The sequence below is a fragment of the Gossypium hirsutum genome, chromosome A05, assembly GCF_007990345.1.
Source record: "Gossypium hirsutum isolate 1008001.06 chromosome A05, Gossypium_hirsutum_v2.1, whole genome shotgun sequence".
Lineage (NCBI taxonomy): Eukaryota > Viridiplantae > Streptophyta > Magnoliopsida > Malvales > Malvaceae > Gossypium > Gossypium hirsutum.
In genome coordinates, this window is record NC_053428.1 from 27,481,231 (window position 1) to 27,497,368 (window position 16,138).

Below are 16,138 nucleotides of genomic sequence, written 5' to 3' on the forward strand. Positions count from 1 at the left end.
AGGACGTATATTTTGTTAGATTTAGAAGTTGGTGTTAGCATTTAGATTTTTTTAAAAATTAATTTTACTTGTTTACACGAGATTAAATTATGGATTTATATTTAATGCATGGATATGATATGATGATATATTATAAAAAAAAGTTTAAAAAATAAATTCAATTGCTTTTATTTTAAATGATGTGGCATCCTAGTGCATGGGGTTAGCACATTAAATGTTAACCTCTCAACTATGATATTATAGGCGATTGATAAGATGCTTCAAACCTATTCCGTTATCTTTCGAATATATGGAGAAGAAAAAACATATATTGGTGTCCTATATTCACCTTGAGATGTGGTATGTTACGCTGTTAGCAAAGGTGTATCTTGAGGTTGTAATTAAAATTTTTGTGTTTAATTAAAAATTTCAGAATTTTTATAGGATTTAATGTAAATTTTCAAAAAATTTGAACATCTTATTAATTTTTTTAAAAATTTGTAGAGTTTAGTAAAAATATTAAAAATTTTGTGAGACTTAAATAAATATTAAAAAAAATTAAAACGACTTATGATAAAATTAGGGGGTACCCCAAGCCCCTATAATGATAGTGTTTTAAGTATGGCTAGTTGGATAAAGTAGCATGGTTTTGGGTGTAGTAGAAATATTATAACTGTTCCCTCAGTGACTTCACCATTTTTCTTTGGATTTCTTTCTATTTATTTTATTATAACGATATCATGCCAAGAATTATTTACCATTAATAATTTTTTTAAAAATAACCAGATTATTAGGACAAAACATTCTTGGATAGAAAAATTATTTACCATTAATTATATTTAAAATTATTAATTAAATTGATATTATGAATTAATTAGATACATCTGAAAAATGATTAAAAAGGAAGTCATGGCATAATGTAATATATAATGGCGTTGGTCAACTAACTAGTCGTAGCCTCTAGTTGTTAGGCCTCGGAGAGAAAAAGAAACGAAATACCCAAGAAACACACAGCCTGCCAATGCCATTGCCAGGGTGATCGGTGATTGGTGATGCTTAGCAGTTGCCTCTTCCTTTATCACTCCTTTATCACCCATTAATCAACAATACCTTCCAATTTTAGCTTTGCGCGCAAATATGAGTTGGTTATCAATTTTGTGCGGCTTGCTGTTGCTTTTATGCATCTTGAAACCCGGAATTCGTTCGTCGGCAGATAGGTTAGATGGGACGGTGTTGGAGTTGGACGATTCCAACTTTGGCTCCGCCATTTCCTCTTTCGATTACATCCTCGTCGACTTCTACGCTCCCTGGTGCGGCCACTGCAAACGCCTTTCCCCCCAGGTTTGTTTCTGGATTTTCCTTTTTGAAAATTATATAGCCTTTTATATGTCCGTATATATATGGCTTATGGATCGATTCTTCCTTTTAGGAATTTAACGGGACTTGATTGTATATATCCTACTCTGTTTCTTGGATTGCAGTTAGATGAGGCTGCCCCAATTCTTGCTGGATTAAAGGATCCTATAGCGGTAGCTAAACTAAATGCTGACAAATTCACCACTGTTGCTCGTAAATATGAAATTGAGTAAGTATCTACGCCTTTTGTTTATATTTCGCTTTAAAAATTTATTGTCATTCATTCGTTAGCCTCAATACCTTGGCTGTTATAAAGATGAAGCATGGAATTCGAAACAGATGTAATGGTATTCTTAACATGCAGCTAGTCCAAAATCCAAATGCTAAGCTAGAATCTGTTGTACAATTTATGTAGGTAGGAAAAAGTCAAATTCCCTAAGTGAAAGGCCTTGGTAATTGCTTAATATAATTCAGTGTGCTTTTCACCTCATACTTTTTATATGTGATTGGTTTGTTTCAGTAAAGCATGGCCCTAGGGTTATAGTTATAATGTAATGCTAATTTTGCAGTGGATATCCTACACTCAAGCTCTTTAAGCATGGTGTTCCTGTAGACTATCACGGCCCAAGGAAAGCACATAAACTTGTTTCTCATCTCAAGAAAATTGTTGCTCCTGATGTATCTATTCTTTGTTCAGACTCTGCCATTAGTGATTTTGTTGAAGCAGCTGGTACTTACTTTCCAATATACATAGGTTTTGGCTTGGATGAGATGGTGATATCTCATTTAGCCATCAAATATAAAAGGAAGGCATGGTTTTCCGTTGCTAAGGATTTCTCCGGGGATGCCATGGTACTGTATGATTTAGACAAAGTTCCTGCTTTGGTGGTTTTTCACCCCAGTTATAATCAACAGTGTTTTTTATGGTCCCTTTAAAGGTTAGTTCAGTTGGTTATCGGAGATTAACATTAGTTCTGATACTGAAATCTTCTCAAGTCCTTATCGCCTATTTTTGTCAGTTCCTTTATGGTGATGCATATTAATGGTCTAATAAATTTGATTGATTTGACTTGGGCTAGGTTCTATAATTAGAATTTCTAATGTTTATGATTGAAGGTTGGTTTTATATGTAAAAACTCAAAAGGAAACTGCAAAAGAAGAGAAAAAGCAGATATCTAGGGTTCACACCTTGGATTTGGCTGTTAATTGGAACAATGAAAGATAACATGCCCTATTCAATACTATGTAACTTGGACTTCAGTATGAGTATTAGATAATGTTTTTCCATGTATTTGAAGGGTGAAGGGTCCTTGAAGCTCATATCCTCATAATCATGTGTCGGATACTAGTATTAGATATATGTACTTTAAGAAAAATGAAGAGTTGGAGCAACATAGATTCCATATGTTGTATCAGAAAAACAAATCACATATTATATCAAATGAATTTTAAGCGCTGACCCTTAAGTTGGATTTGTCATGCACGAACTTTTATGTCTCCTAAATTGTGTCCAAGATGTTGCCACTGGTCATATGTTGACAGGTCCATCATTTGCGCATGCACCCAAAGAAATCATTTATTTTCTTTCTCCATCTTTGTTGCCTATAATTTGTCATATGCATTAACTACTCTATTAAATGGTTAACATCATGAACCAGTCAATCCGATTTTCTTTTTTGACCTTACTGGGTTTAGCTCATACATGACAAAAAATTTTAGTCAAGTTCATGCTAAACTTCAAAATTATCAGGCTGACTGCTGCCCCAGCCTCACCAATGATCAGTAAGTATGATGATCTGATCTATTTTTAAGTTTTACACTCTTGTCAACTCTCAACCTTCATTCATTTTCTTTTCTGGTTAAATTCTCAAGTGCTTTAATTTTGCTGATTATTATTTAGACGTTTCTGGCTGCATAAAGAAAAGCTATCTTACTCATCTTGCTCCAATGATGCAGATGAATTTTTGGGTGATTTTATAAAGCAAAATTTGATCCCTCTGGCTGTGCCCATGAACCGTGAAACACTGAAGCTATTGAGCGATGATGATAGAAAAATTGTCTTAACAATTATGGAGGATGAAAACGAGGAGAAATCACAGAAATTGATCAAGTTATTGAAGGCTGCTGCCTCTGCAAATCGTGCTTTGGTATTTGGCTATGTCGGAGTTAAGCAGTGGGATGAGTTTGCAAATACGTTTGGTGCCAATGAGAATACAAATTTTCCAAAATTGATAATCTGGAATGGTGATGAGCAGTACTTTACAGTAAGTTTTAAATCTTCATATAATATGTTTAGTTCTTAATGCTATGGGTGAACAGAAACTGGTTTTGTTTAGTTCACAATGCAATTGGTAGAGACTAGAGAGTAACTGGTTATCTTCTTGAATGCGGTAATAGATCATTGGTAATCCATTTGAATAAATGTTTGTGCTGCTTTTTTTTTAGGAAACAGTCTTTTATATGCTAAAGTTCATCAAGGATTATGCAGCAGCTATAATTGCTGTTGTTTTTGGACTTATCTGAATTCATGGGACTTCACCATTTCTTTGCTAAAATCCCAAAATTTGCGTCCTAAAGCAATTTTCGCTACCCTGATATTAAATATCTTTGGGATTTCTTGGGAGTTATGATGGTTGACTCTTAATTAGTTTGTTTCTCCCTTTTTTTTTTTGTTTCAACTAATATATTTATTTGATTAGAAGAATAGAACACAATAACTCATCTACTACATTTTGCGGAAGGTTATTGGTTATGAAAGCCTTGATGAAGAAGAAGATCAAAGTTCTCAAATCTCACGCTTCCTGGAAGGATATAGGGAAGGAAGAATGGAAAAGAAGATGATTAAAGGACCATCGTTTATGGACTATATGAACGTAATCGGCATTGCAGCTGTGTTTATAATTGTGTTTTTGGTTGCAATTCTGATGCTTATCCGAAGGCTGAGCACGCATGATGACAATAAACCTCGCAAAGACATCTATGATGATGACGACGACGATGAAGGTGAAAGCTCTGCTGAAAGCCCTGAGTCTGATTCTGAAGTTCGGAAGAAAAAAGATTGAAAGCGAGACATGTCCAGTGGTAAAGATAAAGCTCTCAAATACAGATTAGTTTCCAAGGTTTTTTTTCAATGCACTTCAATCTGCTTATTGCATGTATCATGTATAGAGAAGAGACCAATTTATTTTTGTAGCTATAGTTTGTACTTGTATTGGTTAAAAGTCCCTTTATTATTTTTGAGCTTAGCTTAGTTGATTTATATATTATTTTTTAAAAGCAATAAATTAAAATCCAGAATTATTCTTCAAATTATTTTTTATTTTGATTTTTTTTATCATTTCTCAAATAAATCCATATATTAACTCAATGACAAAAGCTTTAACTTAGTAGAGTTCTCATGAGTGTTGTTTTTTTCTCTTTTAAGGGATAGGATTAGGATTGTCCAGGATCAACTAATTAACTAATGACTTGAAATATATATATATATTATTATGAATGTATTGATCAAAATATTTTCTTCCATGAAAGGCTTACTCCACTAATTTTTAATAGATTATGAATGTGTAGTTTTTAGGGGTTATATTAGTGTTTTTTTATAAATACAATTCTTATTAGAAGGTAAAATGTGTTTAAGACTGTTGGAATTTGTATTCTCCTTGCTAGAAAGAATATCTATACTAATTGAGTAAAAACTTAATCGATTCTTTCATAAGGTAAATTATTTTTTTGTTTTAAAATTATAAAAAATAAAATTAGTATTTAAGTTTATATCTATTAATATTGCTTTTAAATTTTTAATAATTTAATTTTATCAACCTAACTTGATTAAGGACACATTTAAAAGATCACTTGGTAATTGGATTCAAGCATAATTGACTATAATTACACACTTAGGGCATGTTTGAGTAATCACATAATTTGTGAATCTACTGAATTGTGTCTAATTAGAAAATTTCAAATACACTCTTCAAATCTTATTTGATAAAGGTGGGAATTGAAGCAATTATAAATAATTGCATTTAAATCTAAGTATCTTGTATCGTTTCAAACATGTAAGTACATTATTTAAGATATTTTATATAAGAATAATAATTTTATTTTAGGATACATATTATTTTTACAATATAATTATATGTTATTTTATTAATTTCATTAAAATAATTTGGAAATGTTATCCATAAGGAAATGAGTATATGTTTCATGTTAGAGAATAACTTAAAAAATATAGAATAATAGAATAATTAGATAAAATATTTATTTTTATTGTTAATTTTATTAGTAATCGTATTGTCAAATATTTTATTTTTGAACTATCCTAATATATACAATGATTTAGACTAGCCTATTATATATAATAATTTGCTTTTAAGTTTTATTAGTTGTTTAGAATTTTTTTAAGTATTATTGATAATTTTTATAATAATTAATACTAGATTCAGTGAATAAAATTATTTTATATTAAAACAAATTTAATAAATAATATTAATATGTGTTAAAAAATTTTATATTAATTTATTGGTGTTGCGTTTAATTACACGTTGAGACACATCAGCGATAAATGTGATATAAATCGCATGATATTATTGGTAGATATAAATATTTCGTTATTCCGCTATTAGATTCTCTTTGTTCTTAACAAAGATAAAGAAAAACCTGTACCCAAACACTACCTTCTCTCTCGACGAATACGATTTGATAGTGTAATTGAAGCAGCATTCCAGACAGTTCTGGCAGAACCGGGTTAAAAAGAAAAAAGAAAAAGCCACTAAACAGAGCAAGCAAGAAGATTAAATAGAGAAAAAAATCCCAGAAATTGGAAAATTCTTGAGAAAATTGAACAAAGTGTAGTTGCGATGGAAAAATCAGGAGGAGGAGCAGCACCGTCGTCGTCGATAGAAAGTTCTGGAGAGCTACAATGTGTAGGCAAAATGGAAATCGTAAAACCGAAGCCCGTCGGTTTTCTCTGTGGTTCGATCCCTGTTCCCACCGATAATTCCTTCCATGCTTTCAACTCCGCTCTCGTCCCATCTTCCCGCCCAACGTAATTTACTTGTTTTCAATTTCTCTCTCATGTTTTTCCTTTTTTCTTATATAAAAATTTGCGTTTGAGGTTTCTTTTATTGTTTCAGATTAAGTGCGCCGAGGTATCGGATGCTCCCGATGGAGACCGACTTAAACATGCCGCCGCTCGTTACTAATTTCCCAGAAAAAGTGCTTCCCGTTGGGGCTGTACAGAAGGCTACTGGAGGTACCTTTATTTTTTCTTATTTTTAGAAAAAAATAAATTTTAGCTATAATTTTATAGTTTTATAGAAGTAAATAATTGCAAGTGGAAAAAGAAAAGGAAACCATTGCAGATTTTAGCAAGGAAAACCGTTTAGTTAGCGTAGTCAGAGTCCTGAGGCTTTGTTCAAGGTAGAAGGATAGATTATATCACCAGGAATGCAAGGTGCAAAAGTTGCAAGCAGACGTTTGCTTGAAATGGAGTGTTAACATTTTAGTGGAAGGAGCTGCTTACTGTTGGATATGTCTGAGAATTCTTGTTTAACTTTCTGTGCTATTATAGTTCCTTGAAATTTGACTCGAAAAAAAGATAGTTTGTTCAGAGTCTGTTTTTCTATGGGCCTATAAATTCCTTCATTGAGAATGAATCTATACATATAAAACTCTATTTTATGATTGAATGACCTTTTCAACAACAAGGGCAATCTAAATCCTTCATTTAGTGAAGGCCCATGGTTTCTTACCCTCTATAATTTTCTTTTCTTTCCATCCAATCTTTGTTATTGTCTGAATCATTTCAGTTACTTATTGAGAAGGCTAGTTTGTATTTGGGAGACTAATAGGTGAAGTCTTTCTATTTTCCTCATGTTGGCTTTGTGCACATTTTATTTTCATCACTATTGTCTTCTCCTATTTATCTCTATTGTTGAAAGCAAGAATCATCTGTCCTGTGTTCTAGCATTCTTGTTAATACTTTCTTTTTTTCTAAAATTTGCTGGGCCTTTTGTGGCAATTTTCGTAATCAGATGCCAAAAGAGCAAGCACGTTATATACTTGTTTAATGATAGGGTATCTGATTATTTAAGTCACATCAGCTGTGCTATCAGTCATGACTATTTGATGGTTGAAACCTATATTAAGTATATAGCCCCTGTTTGGCTTTTCTGGCTGTTTCATAGATCCTGTGATTTCAGCTTAGCCTTGACCACATAAATACTTAAATGATGTGTGTGCATGAGAGTCAGTGAGAGAGAGATAATGAGCATGTTAAAATTTTTTTCGCTTTTTTCTTTCTAATTTGAAATGTCCTTGTGGCTCTCTTTCCTACCTTGATTATTTATTGAACTTGAAATATCCTGATTCCTTTTGACAATTTCAAATCCTCTTTGGGTCCATCTTCTGCATTTCTTTTCTCTTGAGTTTGAAATGTTTGCAACTTTTGATCTGGTTTTATGTTATTCTGGGACAGATATAATATGGGAGGATGGTGCTATTGCATCTAATCTTAGTAGGAAATGCGAGGCACTAGCTGTGTCTGGTTTGGTGGAGTATGGGGATGAGATTGATGTGATCGCTCCAACTGATATTCTAAAGCAAATATTCAAAATACCATATTCTAAGGCTCGATTGTCGATTGCTGTACACCGTGTTGGACAGACTCTAATTCTGAATACAGGGTTTGTATTGTTCTATTGTTGTTCTATTTTCTGTTCTGTTATAAGTATGATACAATTATGTTTTGGCATTTTGCAGGCCTGATGTTGAAGAAGGAGAGAAATTGGTTAGAAGACATGGCAATCAAGCAAAATGTCAAGATCAATCTTTGTTTCTGAATTTTGCTATGCATTCAGTTAGAATGGAAGCCTGTGATTGTCCACCATCTCATCAAGCACCATTGGAGAGGCAATCAGATTCTTCTGCTCTTCCTGGGGGGAGACGCCAAACTTTGTGGAAGAGAATGATAATATTTCTCGAAAAGATGGAATCAAGCACCGTTCAGAGTACTCACAGGTTAAACAGGATGGGTTCTTTTGGGGAAGTAAGAAGGGTCACAGAAACAAGAGCCGTGATCCTATCAAGAAGGCTGCACATGTTGGTGAAAAGCCTAGATGCTCTGTACAAGAGTCTGAAAAACATAGAAGAGTTGGGAATAATGGGTTCTTGAGAGTGTTATATTGGCAATTTCACAATTTCCGAATGCTTCTTGGCAGTGACTTGCTTCTGTTCAGTAATGAAAAGTATGCTGCTGTGAGCTTGCACTTGTGGGATGTTGCACGACAGGTTGTTTCTAGTAATGGGAATTTAATTTTATTGGTATTTTTGGTGCTACTTTTTAATTTGTTTTTGGCAACCATTGACAGATCACACCATTAACCTGGCTTGAAGCTTGGCTTGACAATGTCATGGCTAGTGTCCCTGAGTTGGCCATTTGTTATCACCAAAATGGTGTTGTCCGGGGGTACGAGCTTCTAAAGACAGATGATATATTTTTGTTAAAAGGCATTGCTGAAGATGGTACTCCTGCTTTTCATCCCCATGTTGTTCAGCAAAATGGACTTTCTGTTTTGAGGTTTCTTCAAGAGAACTGCAAGCAAGATCCTGGTGCTTATTGGGTATTGTTATATTTTCATTCTATGAAAAGAACATTTCTTGCACGTCAGTTTAATAATTTTCTGAGTGAGTGGTGTTTATCATTTCTTTTTTACAGCTATATAAAAGTGCTGGTGAAGATTTAATTCAACTTTTCGATCTTTCTGTCGTTTCCAAGAACCGTTCTTCTGGTGATTGTGATGATAGCTCTAGCTCTCTGCCTTCTCTAGTACATAGAGGGAGAAGTGATTCTTTATTTTCACTCGGAACGCTCCTGTACCGCATTGCTCACAGGCTTTCACTGTCAATGGTTTGTTGAACATATAACTCTTTTGTCAGTTGATTACTCCACTTTGTGTAATGATCTGCTAACTATATAGATGTTTTTGGCGCAGGCAACTAATAACAGGGCCAAGTGTGCAAATTTTTTCAAAAAATGCTTGGAGTTCCTGGATGAGCCAGATCATCTGGTATCTCTGCTTTCTAAAATTTGTATTTTCGTCTGGCAGCAGTTAATTAAGTTTGTTTTTATTTTATTTGTGATTTATGATTGGAAACAGCAATTAATACTTATTATTGAAATTTTCCTAAATAGGTTGTACGTGCATTTGCCCATGAACAATTTGCCAGGCTTTTTCTGAATTATGATGAAGAATTAGATCTAACATCTGAATATCTTCCAATTGAGTGTGAAGTTACGGCTCCTGATGCTGGTGAGGAATCTGTGGACCATGACTTCTCTCTCATTGCCAATAACAAACTAAAAGAGGATGAAACAGATTTTCAAGATTTAGCATCTGATGTTTCTGCCATGATGACTTTGGAGGCAAGTATATCTGCCCCTAACAAATTGATAGCATCTAATACAGAATTTGGAAGTGAAGAAATTACCTTGCCAAGTGTTCATGGTGATGAAAACTACATGGTACTCGACATGGCTTCTACATCTGATGATGTTGTTCGACCTATTACTGATCCAATCTCCTCTAAGCTAGCAGCAGTGCATCATGTGTCTCAAGCTATAAAATCTCTCAGATGGATGCGCCAGCTACAAACCTCTCAACCAGAGTTGGACAACCGGGATATTGGTATTAACGGTCAGCTACCTTCATCTATGAATTTTTCTGTTTGTGCTTGTGGTGATGCTGATTGCATTGAAGTTTGTGATATTCGAGAATGGCTTCCAACATCCAAACTGGACCACAAGTTGTGGAAACTTGTTCTTCTCCTTGGGGAATCATATTTGGCACTTGGACAAGCCTACAAGGAGGATGGTCAATTGCATCATGCTCTGAAGATAGTGGAATTAGCTTGCTCTGTTTATGGATCTATGCCTCGGCAACTTGAAGATACTAGATTTATTTCCTCAATAGTTAAATGCTCATCAGCCGGTACAAAGTTCAGTGACGGAGATGAAAAGAAAAGTTCATTTATCAGCGACATAAAAGAAGTTAAATCCAAGTCTGCTGATAACTGTTATGTTCTTGAGCATTTCTCATCGACATATCTGTTCTGGGCAAATGCATGGACACTAGTTGGAGATGTGTATGTTGAATTCCATGTAATTAAGGGTAAAGAGATCTCTGCACAATCACAGAATAAACCTTCTATCAGAGAGTTGAAAATGTCATCTGAAGTTGTGAAGGAACTGCAAAGGCTTACAAAAAAGCTGGGCCAGTATAATCAGAAATGTAGTTCGTGTTCCTTGGTGAATTGTAGCTGCCAAAGTGATAGGGCCAGCAGTGGTAATAGTGCAAGCAGCAGTGGTGGAGATACACATGCAGTAAGTTACAGCAGAAAACATGGCAAGAGATCGCGTGGTAAGAATGTTCCTAACTCACTCTCAAGGGACAATGAAGATAATAATGGTCGTCAAAAAGTAAAGAATAGACAAGTTCCTGATAGTGGACTATTCCAGCACAACAAAGTAAGAGCTTCTAATTCTTGTACAGATGAGCCTGGAGTAAATGCAGTGGAAACTACTAATTCTGAAAAGGTGGAGGCTTCGTTTGGAATTAATGACAAAAAGCCTGAAGTGACCATTGAAAACGAAATTGCTTCAAAGGAAGCTCACAAATTGAAAGATGGTGGCATATTCAAGTACCTTAGGAATAGGAATACTGTAGTAGTAGATGCAGAACACAATCTCTCCTCTGCCTTGAGCTGTTATGAAGAAGCAATAAAGGCTTTGGGTGAACTACCTTCTGGTTTAGCAGATCTGCAGTCTTTATTTAAAAAGAAAGGATGGGTTTGTAATGAACTAGGTCGAAACAGGCTTGCGCTGAAAGAGTTAAACAAAGCTGAACTTGCATTTGCAGATGCAATAGATGCATTCAAAGAAGCTTCAGACTACACCAATGTTGTATATATATACTGTAATTTGGGTCATGGCAGACGTGCATTAGCTGAAGAGATGGTGGCAAAGATGGAAGGTCTGAAAATGCATGAGCTTTTCCATATTGCATACAAACAGGCTTTGGAAACTGCAAAACTGGAGTACAGTGAAGCACTCAGATATTACGGGGCAGCAAAGTCTGAAATGAATGCTATAGCGGAAGAGGCATTCTCTGACTCTGAGTCAAACTTGAAGAATGAAGTTTATACTCAGTTTGCTCATACATATCTGAGGCTTGGCATGCTTTTAGCGAGAGAAGATATAACTGCTGAGGTTTATGAAAATGGAGCTCTTGAAGAGTTATCTACGCCACGTCTTGGAAGAGCCAGGAAAGATCTCAGAAAGTATGAAATAACTGCCAATGAGGCCATTAGAGAGGCATTGTCAATGTATGAATTACTGGGTGGATTACGCAAGCAGGAGGCTGCTTACGCTTATTTTCAGCTTGCTTGTTACCAAAGAGATTGCTGCTTGAAATTTTTGGCACCGGATCATAAGAAAAGTGGCTTGCTTAAGGGTGAGAGTGGCATTCACCAGAGGGTGAAGCAATATGCTTCATTGGCTGAGAGGAACTGGCAAAAGGCAATAGACTTTTATGGTCCTCAGACACATCCTACCATGTACTTGACTATTCTTATTGAGAGATCAGCTCTTTCATTAAGCCTCTCAAGATCATTGCATCTAAACGTGGTATGTTATATGCAGTTATCATTTACTATACTGTCAGTTGAATATTTGTATTGTTTTGCTTAAGGTGTTTTCAGTAACTTTTATATGGTATGTTTTTGGCGAATGTCAGTTGAATATTTCTAGTACGCTTGTGCTAACTCAGCTTATATTTGTCCATTATATTTTGTACACTAAAATAAAGCAGGAAAAAGCGCTGTTTACTATATATTTACGTGATCCATTTACCACACTAAAGATGCTCTGATAAATTGCATTTTTCTCCAGATTCTGGATGCATTGTCCGGCCTACTTGAAGCACGCTATGTATCGGAAGCATTCGCGGATATATTTAGTACAGAATACCCAGAATTGCACAAGAAGTATTGGAGTCAGTTACAGACGCTTTTGAAGAAAATGCTGGCTGTGAATCTCTCTGTAAATTCAAATAAATCTTCAACAGATACCGTGTCAGCTACAACATCTAACAGGTCCGGAGATGCTGGAAAGCTCAGGGAGCTTTACAAAATGTCTTTGAAGTCAACTGACATTCGCCAATTACATGCAATGTACAGCGTGTGGTCATCATTATCTCTAATCAAGAACAAAAACATGAACCCTGTTGATGTTTCATCTTAAATTTTTGTTGCATCTTATAGTTTCAGACAGTTATTGTGGCCAGATGGCTTATAAGATCGGTGTTCTTGGATTACAATCGAAGAGGAGATGCAAAATGTTCTACTTGGTTTACTGCTTCTGCACCTTGCTGTTTTGTTATGGTTGTGAACAAGGATGATGATGCATATTCATGACTGCTCTATATGTATATTCTCGTGTATTTTTGTTTTTTTTTTTCTGTATTCACTGGTTTGGTTCAACTATTTTTCTGTTCCTTTGCTGGTTCTTTGCTTGAGCTCAATTGTTCTCCCGGCAACCTTTTTCCGTTGCAATTGGGATAAAAAAAATTAGGTAACGAAGTTAAAACTCAGTACTAAATAATATAATTAATTTAAAATAGAATTTAAATATGAGGTAAAATAAAAAAATAATTTTTTTTCAGCTCGTCTATTTTTCATGATAATCATGTTGCACAAAATTTCACCATCAAGTGATAAATATTCATCATTTTTTTTAAAATAAAAATTCTATCCTTTTGGATTATCGTAAAAGACTAAATCATTAAAAACTTTAATTTTTTAATTGATTTTTTTTTCAACTATTTATCAAAGCTGTGGTAAACTTGAACCAAATTATCAAGGACATTTTTGTCAATCGACATTTAAACCCCAGAACAACCGCAACCCTTCTATTCTTCTTCGACTGAAAGTCCAGATAATTCAAATGACGATGATATAAACGCGAACCCTCTGCCAATCTCATCGTCATTTCCTGACTGTTTGATCTTTTTCTTTTGCTCGATCTGAATCTGGTTAAAATAACAGAAGAACAATGGAAGAGCTGAGATCAGCTGTGGAGGAGCACATGGAATTAATGGCGGATCTAGTTCAGAAGCTATCCTCGGAGCTTCGTTCGGGCCTCCGACCCGCCTATGATAACTTTATGGGCTTCTTCCATGCAATCGACTGGAAGGTCCGCTTTCTGTCTATTATTTTCTCATTGGTTTCCCTGCATTTTGGGTAAAGTTTAGATCCAGGGGACGGGGAAAGAGAGATTTAGAGGATTTGACTGTTTGATATTTTGCGTGGTCGATTGTTTTATCTTCAACTTTTTCTCAGTAACCAAAGTGAATTCTAATATGAATGCCCGTGTCAGATTTGAGATGCACGAATTATCATTTTAGTTGGTGATTGGAACAATGCTAAATCCAGGTTTAAACTCGTAATAATGCCTTACTGTAGTTCTTTATCTGATCTGCCTGATGTAAAGGTGGTTTCTTGAGTTAGATCGTTTGCCATGCCTGACTTATGAGTTTAACTTATGTTACTTTGGGCATTTGTAATATTTTAACGTATAAGTTGATCTATTTCTAACAGACTTTTAGCTTTCATTTTATGCACGGTTGTCGGTAATGGAAAGTTGAAACTTTTCAAATGGGATGCTTAAAGCCATAAATCTTAGATGACTTGTTGTTTAGCGTCAGGTCTTAGGCGTGGTCTTTATATTGATTCTACTTGTGTTCTTGATCCACCATCTATTGGTAACAATTCCCTAACCTTTTCCCCCCTATTTGGCAGGAGCCATGGTTAATGTGCTTACTGGCATTCCATGTTTTCTTATTGATAGTAACAATCTTCTCGAGGAAGAACACTAACTTCCAGATGTGTTTGTTCCTTCTGGCATGTAAGTTTGTTGTTTCTCAGTTATCTGCAGTCATCTTCAATATATGAGTATTTAGAACTCGCCTTTTGATTATAGTAGTTTGTTACTGATCCTTTTTTACTTGATTTATTCTAATGTGAAGCTTCTCAAATAAACTCTCTTGTGGTTGAATGGTTGAGGACATATGTAATATTGCATGTTAATATATCAATGACCTTGCTTAGCAAAAAATATATATATATATATTATAATGACCTTGCAGTGTGATTATGGTTAGCCCATTAGCTTGGTAGTTAACCTTGGATCAGATAGAGTTTCCAAATTCCAAGATATTGAATAGGACTTGGCAGCTTCACAGTATTTACAAGGACCAGCTTTCCAGCTTCTATCAATAAACAATGTTTCCTCATGCCCAACTTGCCCTTGAATAAGTAATGCAAGGCTATTTAAAAAACATTTACACTTTTGTCTTGCTACAAAAGTTGATTTGGATTCTTGCAATCTTAAACTCCAAAGCTGAGAAGCAAATAGTAGATGACTTGACAAGCAAAAGAACCCTATTCACTTCCATATGTTAGGGTGCGTATACATCCTTCCATGTTTGTTCCTGGCCCCCTAGACTTGTAACCTCGATAGTCATCTATGTAGTGGAACATAAAGTAGCAATCTTTGCTAGACATTAATGATTTAATTATTACCTAGGATGTCTGGTTCTTTGCTTCAAGCAAGGAATCCAGGATAGGACTTCCCATTTCAGAATTCATTTTAAAATTTCTGTGGTGAAGCCATCTGTAAGTCAGTTAAGTAGGGGTAAAAGTTGAAATGGAACTTCGTCAAGACTATAGATGGATAAGTGTAAAACCTTTACTTCTGCCATGCTTGGACTCTGTGAAGTAGAAACACAGCTGAAACTTTGGGAAGAAGATCATCATGCCATTGAAGGGGTCAGAAGGGAAAATAGTTGAAGTCATTATAGCTGTAACTCAATATTGAAGCCTTTCAATGTTATCAAGCATTCCGAAACATTGAGCAGGATCCTAATGCCGATCTGCATAATAAGACATAAGTATTTGTTTTCTTTCTGGCAAATTAGTCAGTACCGTTTCATGCATCACCAAATATTTCTGCAATGAAAATATTGAAGCTCATTTTATTTTGAGCATTCTTTGCAATTCTATCTTATTTGCTTGATGATGTCCTGTAGTGCTCGGTGTTTATTTTGCGGAGTTACTGAATGGATTCCTTGGTGACAACTGGAAGAAATTTGCAAAGCAGAACTATTTTGATCCAAGTGGACTTTTTTTGTCAGTACTCTGGTCTGGTCCTCTTCTCATTATTGCAATCATCATCTTGGTCAGTGTTCAGGAGCTTCTCCTGTGCCCCCTTCCTTGAAACTTCTTTGTTTCATTTCTTTCTTCTTCTTTTTTTTTTTTTTCTTTTTCTAAACATCAGCATCTGCTACTTTCTGCAGATAAATACTCTCTTTTCCATGTGTTACCTAATAGTTAGATGGAAAAAGGCCGAGCTCAGGCACCGTGCAAGGCTTGCTCGTAACAAGCAGGATTGAAATTGCCAAGTTCCACCTCTTTTAGCACAATAGCGAATGCAATACATGTCAATCTCATTTAGAAAGTTTCTTGTTGTTTTCTATTTCTTATTTTAAAGGTGTTCTATACTTCTTTTCATATATAGAATTGTTTACTTGCATCAAGGTCTCCTTTCAGGATGTCTAAGTTAGTTCAAGATAAATTTTTCATTTCTATTTCATCCTTGGTTAACTTTTAGTGGTATAAATCATTAAATGACCAGGCATTTGGTCTTTAGCTTTGTTTACCATCCTTGTATGCCTATTGCTCAGGGCGGAATAGA

At 35.0% G+C, this 16,138-nt stretch overlaps 1 protein-coding gene, 1 non-coding gene and 1 pseudogene across 2 annotated transcripts; all 3 read left to right on the top strand.

Annotated features, from left to right (window-relative positions):
* Positions 1–927: 927 nt before the first annotated feature.
* Positions 928–4,644, top strand: LOC107959535 (protein disulfide-isomerase 5-2-like; annotated as a pseudogene).
* A 1,320-nt stretch (positions 4,645–5,964) lies between these two features.
* LOC107959533 (uncharacterized) lies at positions 5,965–12,827 on the top strand. The gene is made up of 9 exons (XR_005926424.1): positions 5,965–6,376; positions 6,465–6,583; positions 7,808–8,015; positions 8,092–8,619; positions 8,700–8,951; positions 9,047–9,238; positions 9,324–9,398; positions 9,524–12,013; positions 12,278–12,827. It is a non-coding gene; the product is annotated as an uncharacterized protein (transcript).
* A 398-nt stretch (positions 12,828–13,225) lies between these two features.
* Positions 13,226–15,976, top strand: LOC107959532 (transmembrane protein 18). The gene is made up of 4 exons (XM_016895609.2): positions 13,226–13,579; positions 14,185–14,290; positions 15,474–15,622; positions 15,741–15,976. The coding sequence occupies exons 1-4, from the start codon at positions 13,439–13,441 to the stop codon at positions 15,834–15,836; spliced, it is 492 nt and encodes a 163-aa protein (XP_016751098.1). The 5' UTR covers positions 13,226–13,438; the 3' UTR covers positions 15,837–15,976.
* Positions 15,977–16,138: the final 162 nt, after the last annotated feature.

Coding starts and splice junctions, on each gene's coding strand:
- LOC107959532 (XM_016895609.2), top strand. CDS start 13,439: ATGGAAGAGCTGAGATCAGCTGTGGAGGAGCACATGGAATTAATGGCG. Junction 13,580..14,184: donor TCCATGCAATCGACTGGAAG/GTCCGCTTTCTG, acceptor CCTATTTGGCAG/GAGCCATGGTTAATGTGCTT. Junction 15,623..15,740: donor TTATTGCAATCATCATCTTG/GTCAGTGTTCAG, acceptor TACTTTCTGCAG/ATAAATACTCTCTTTTCCAT.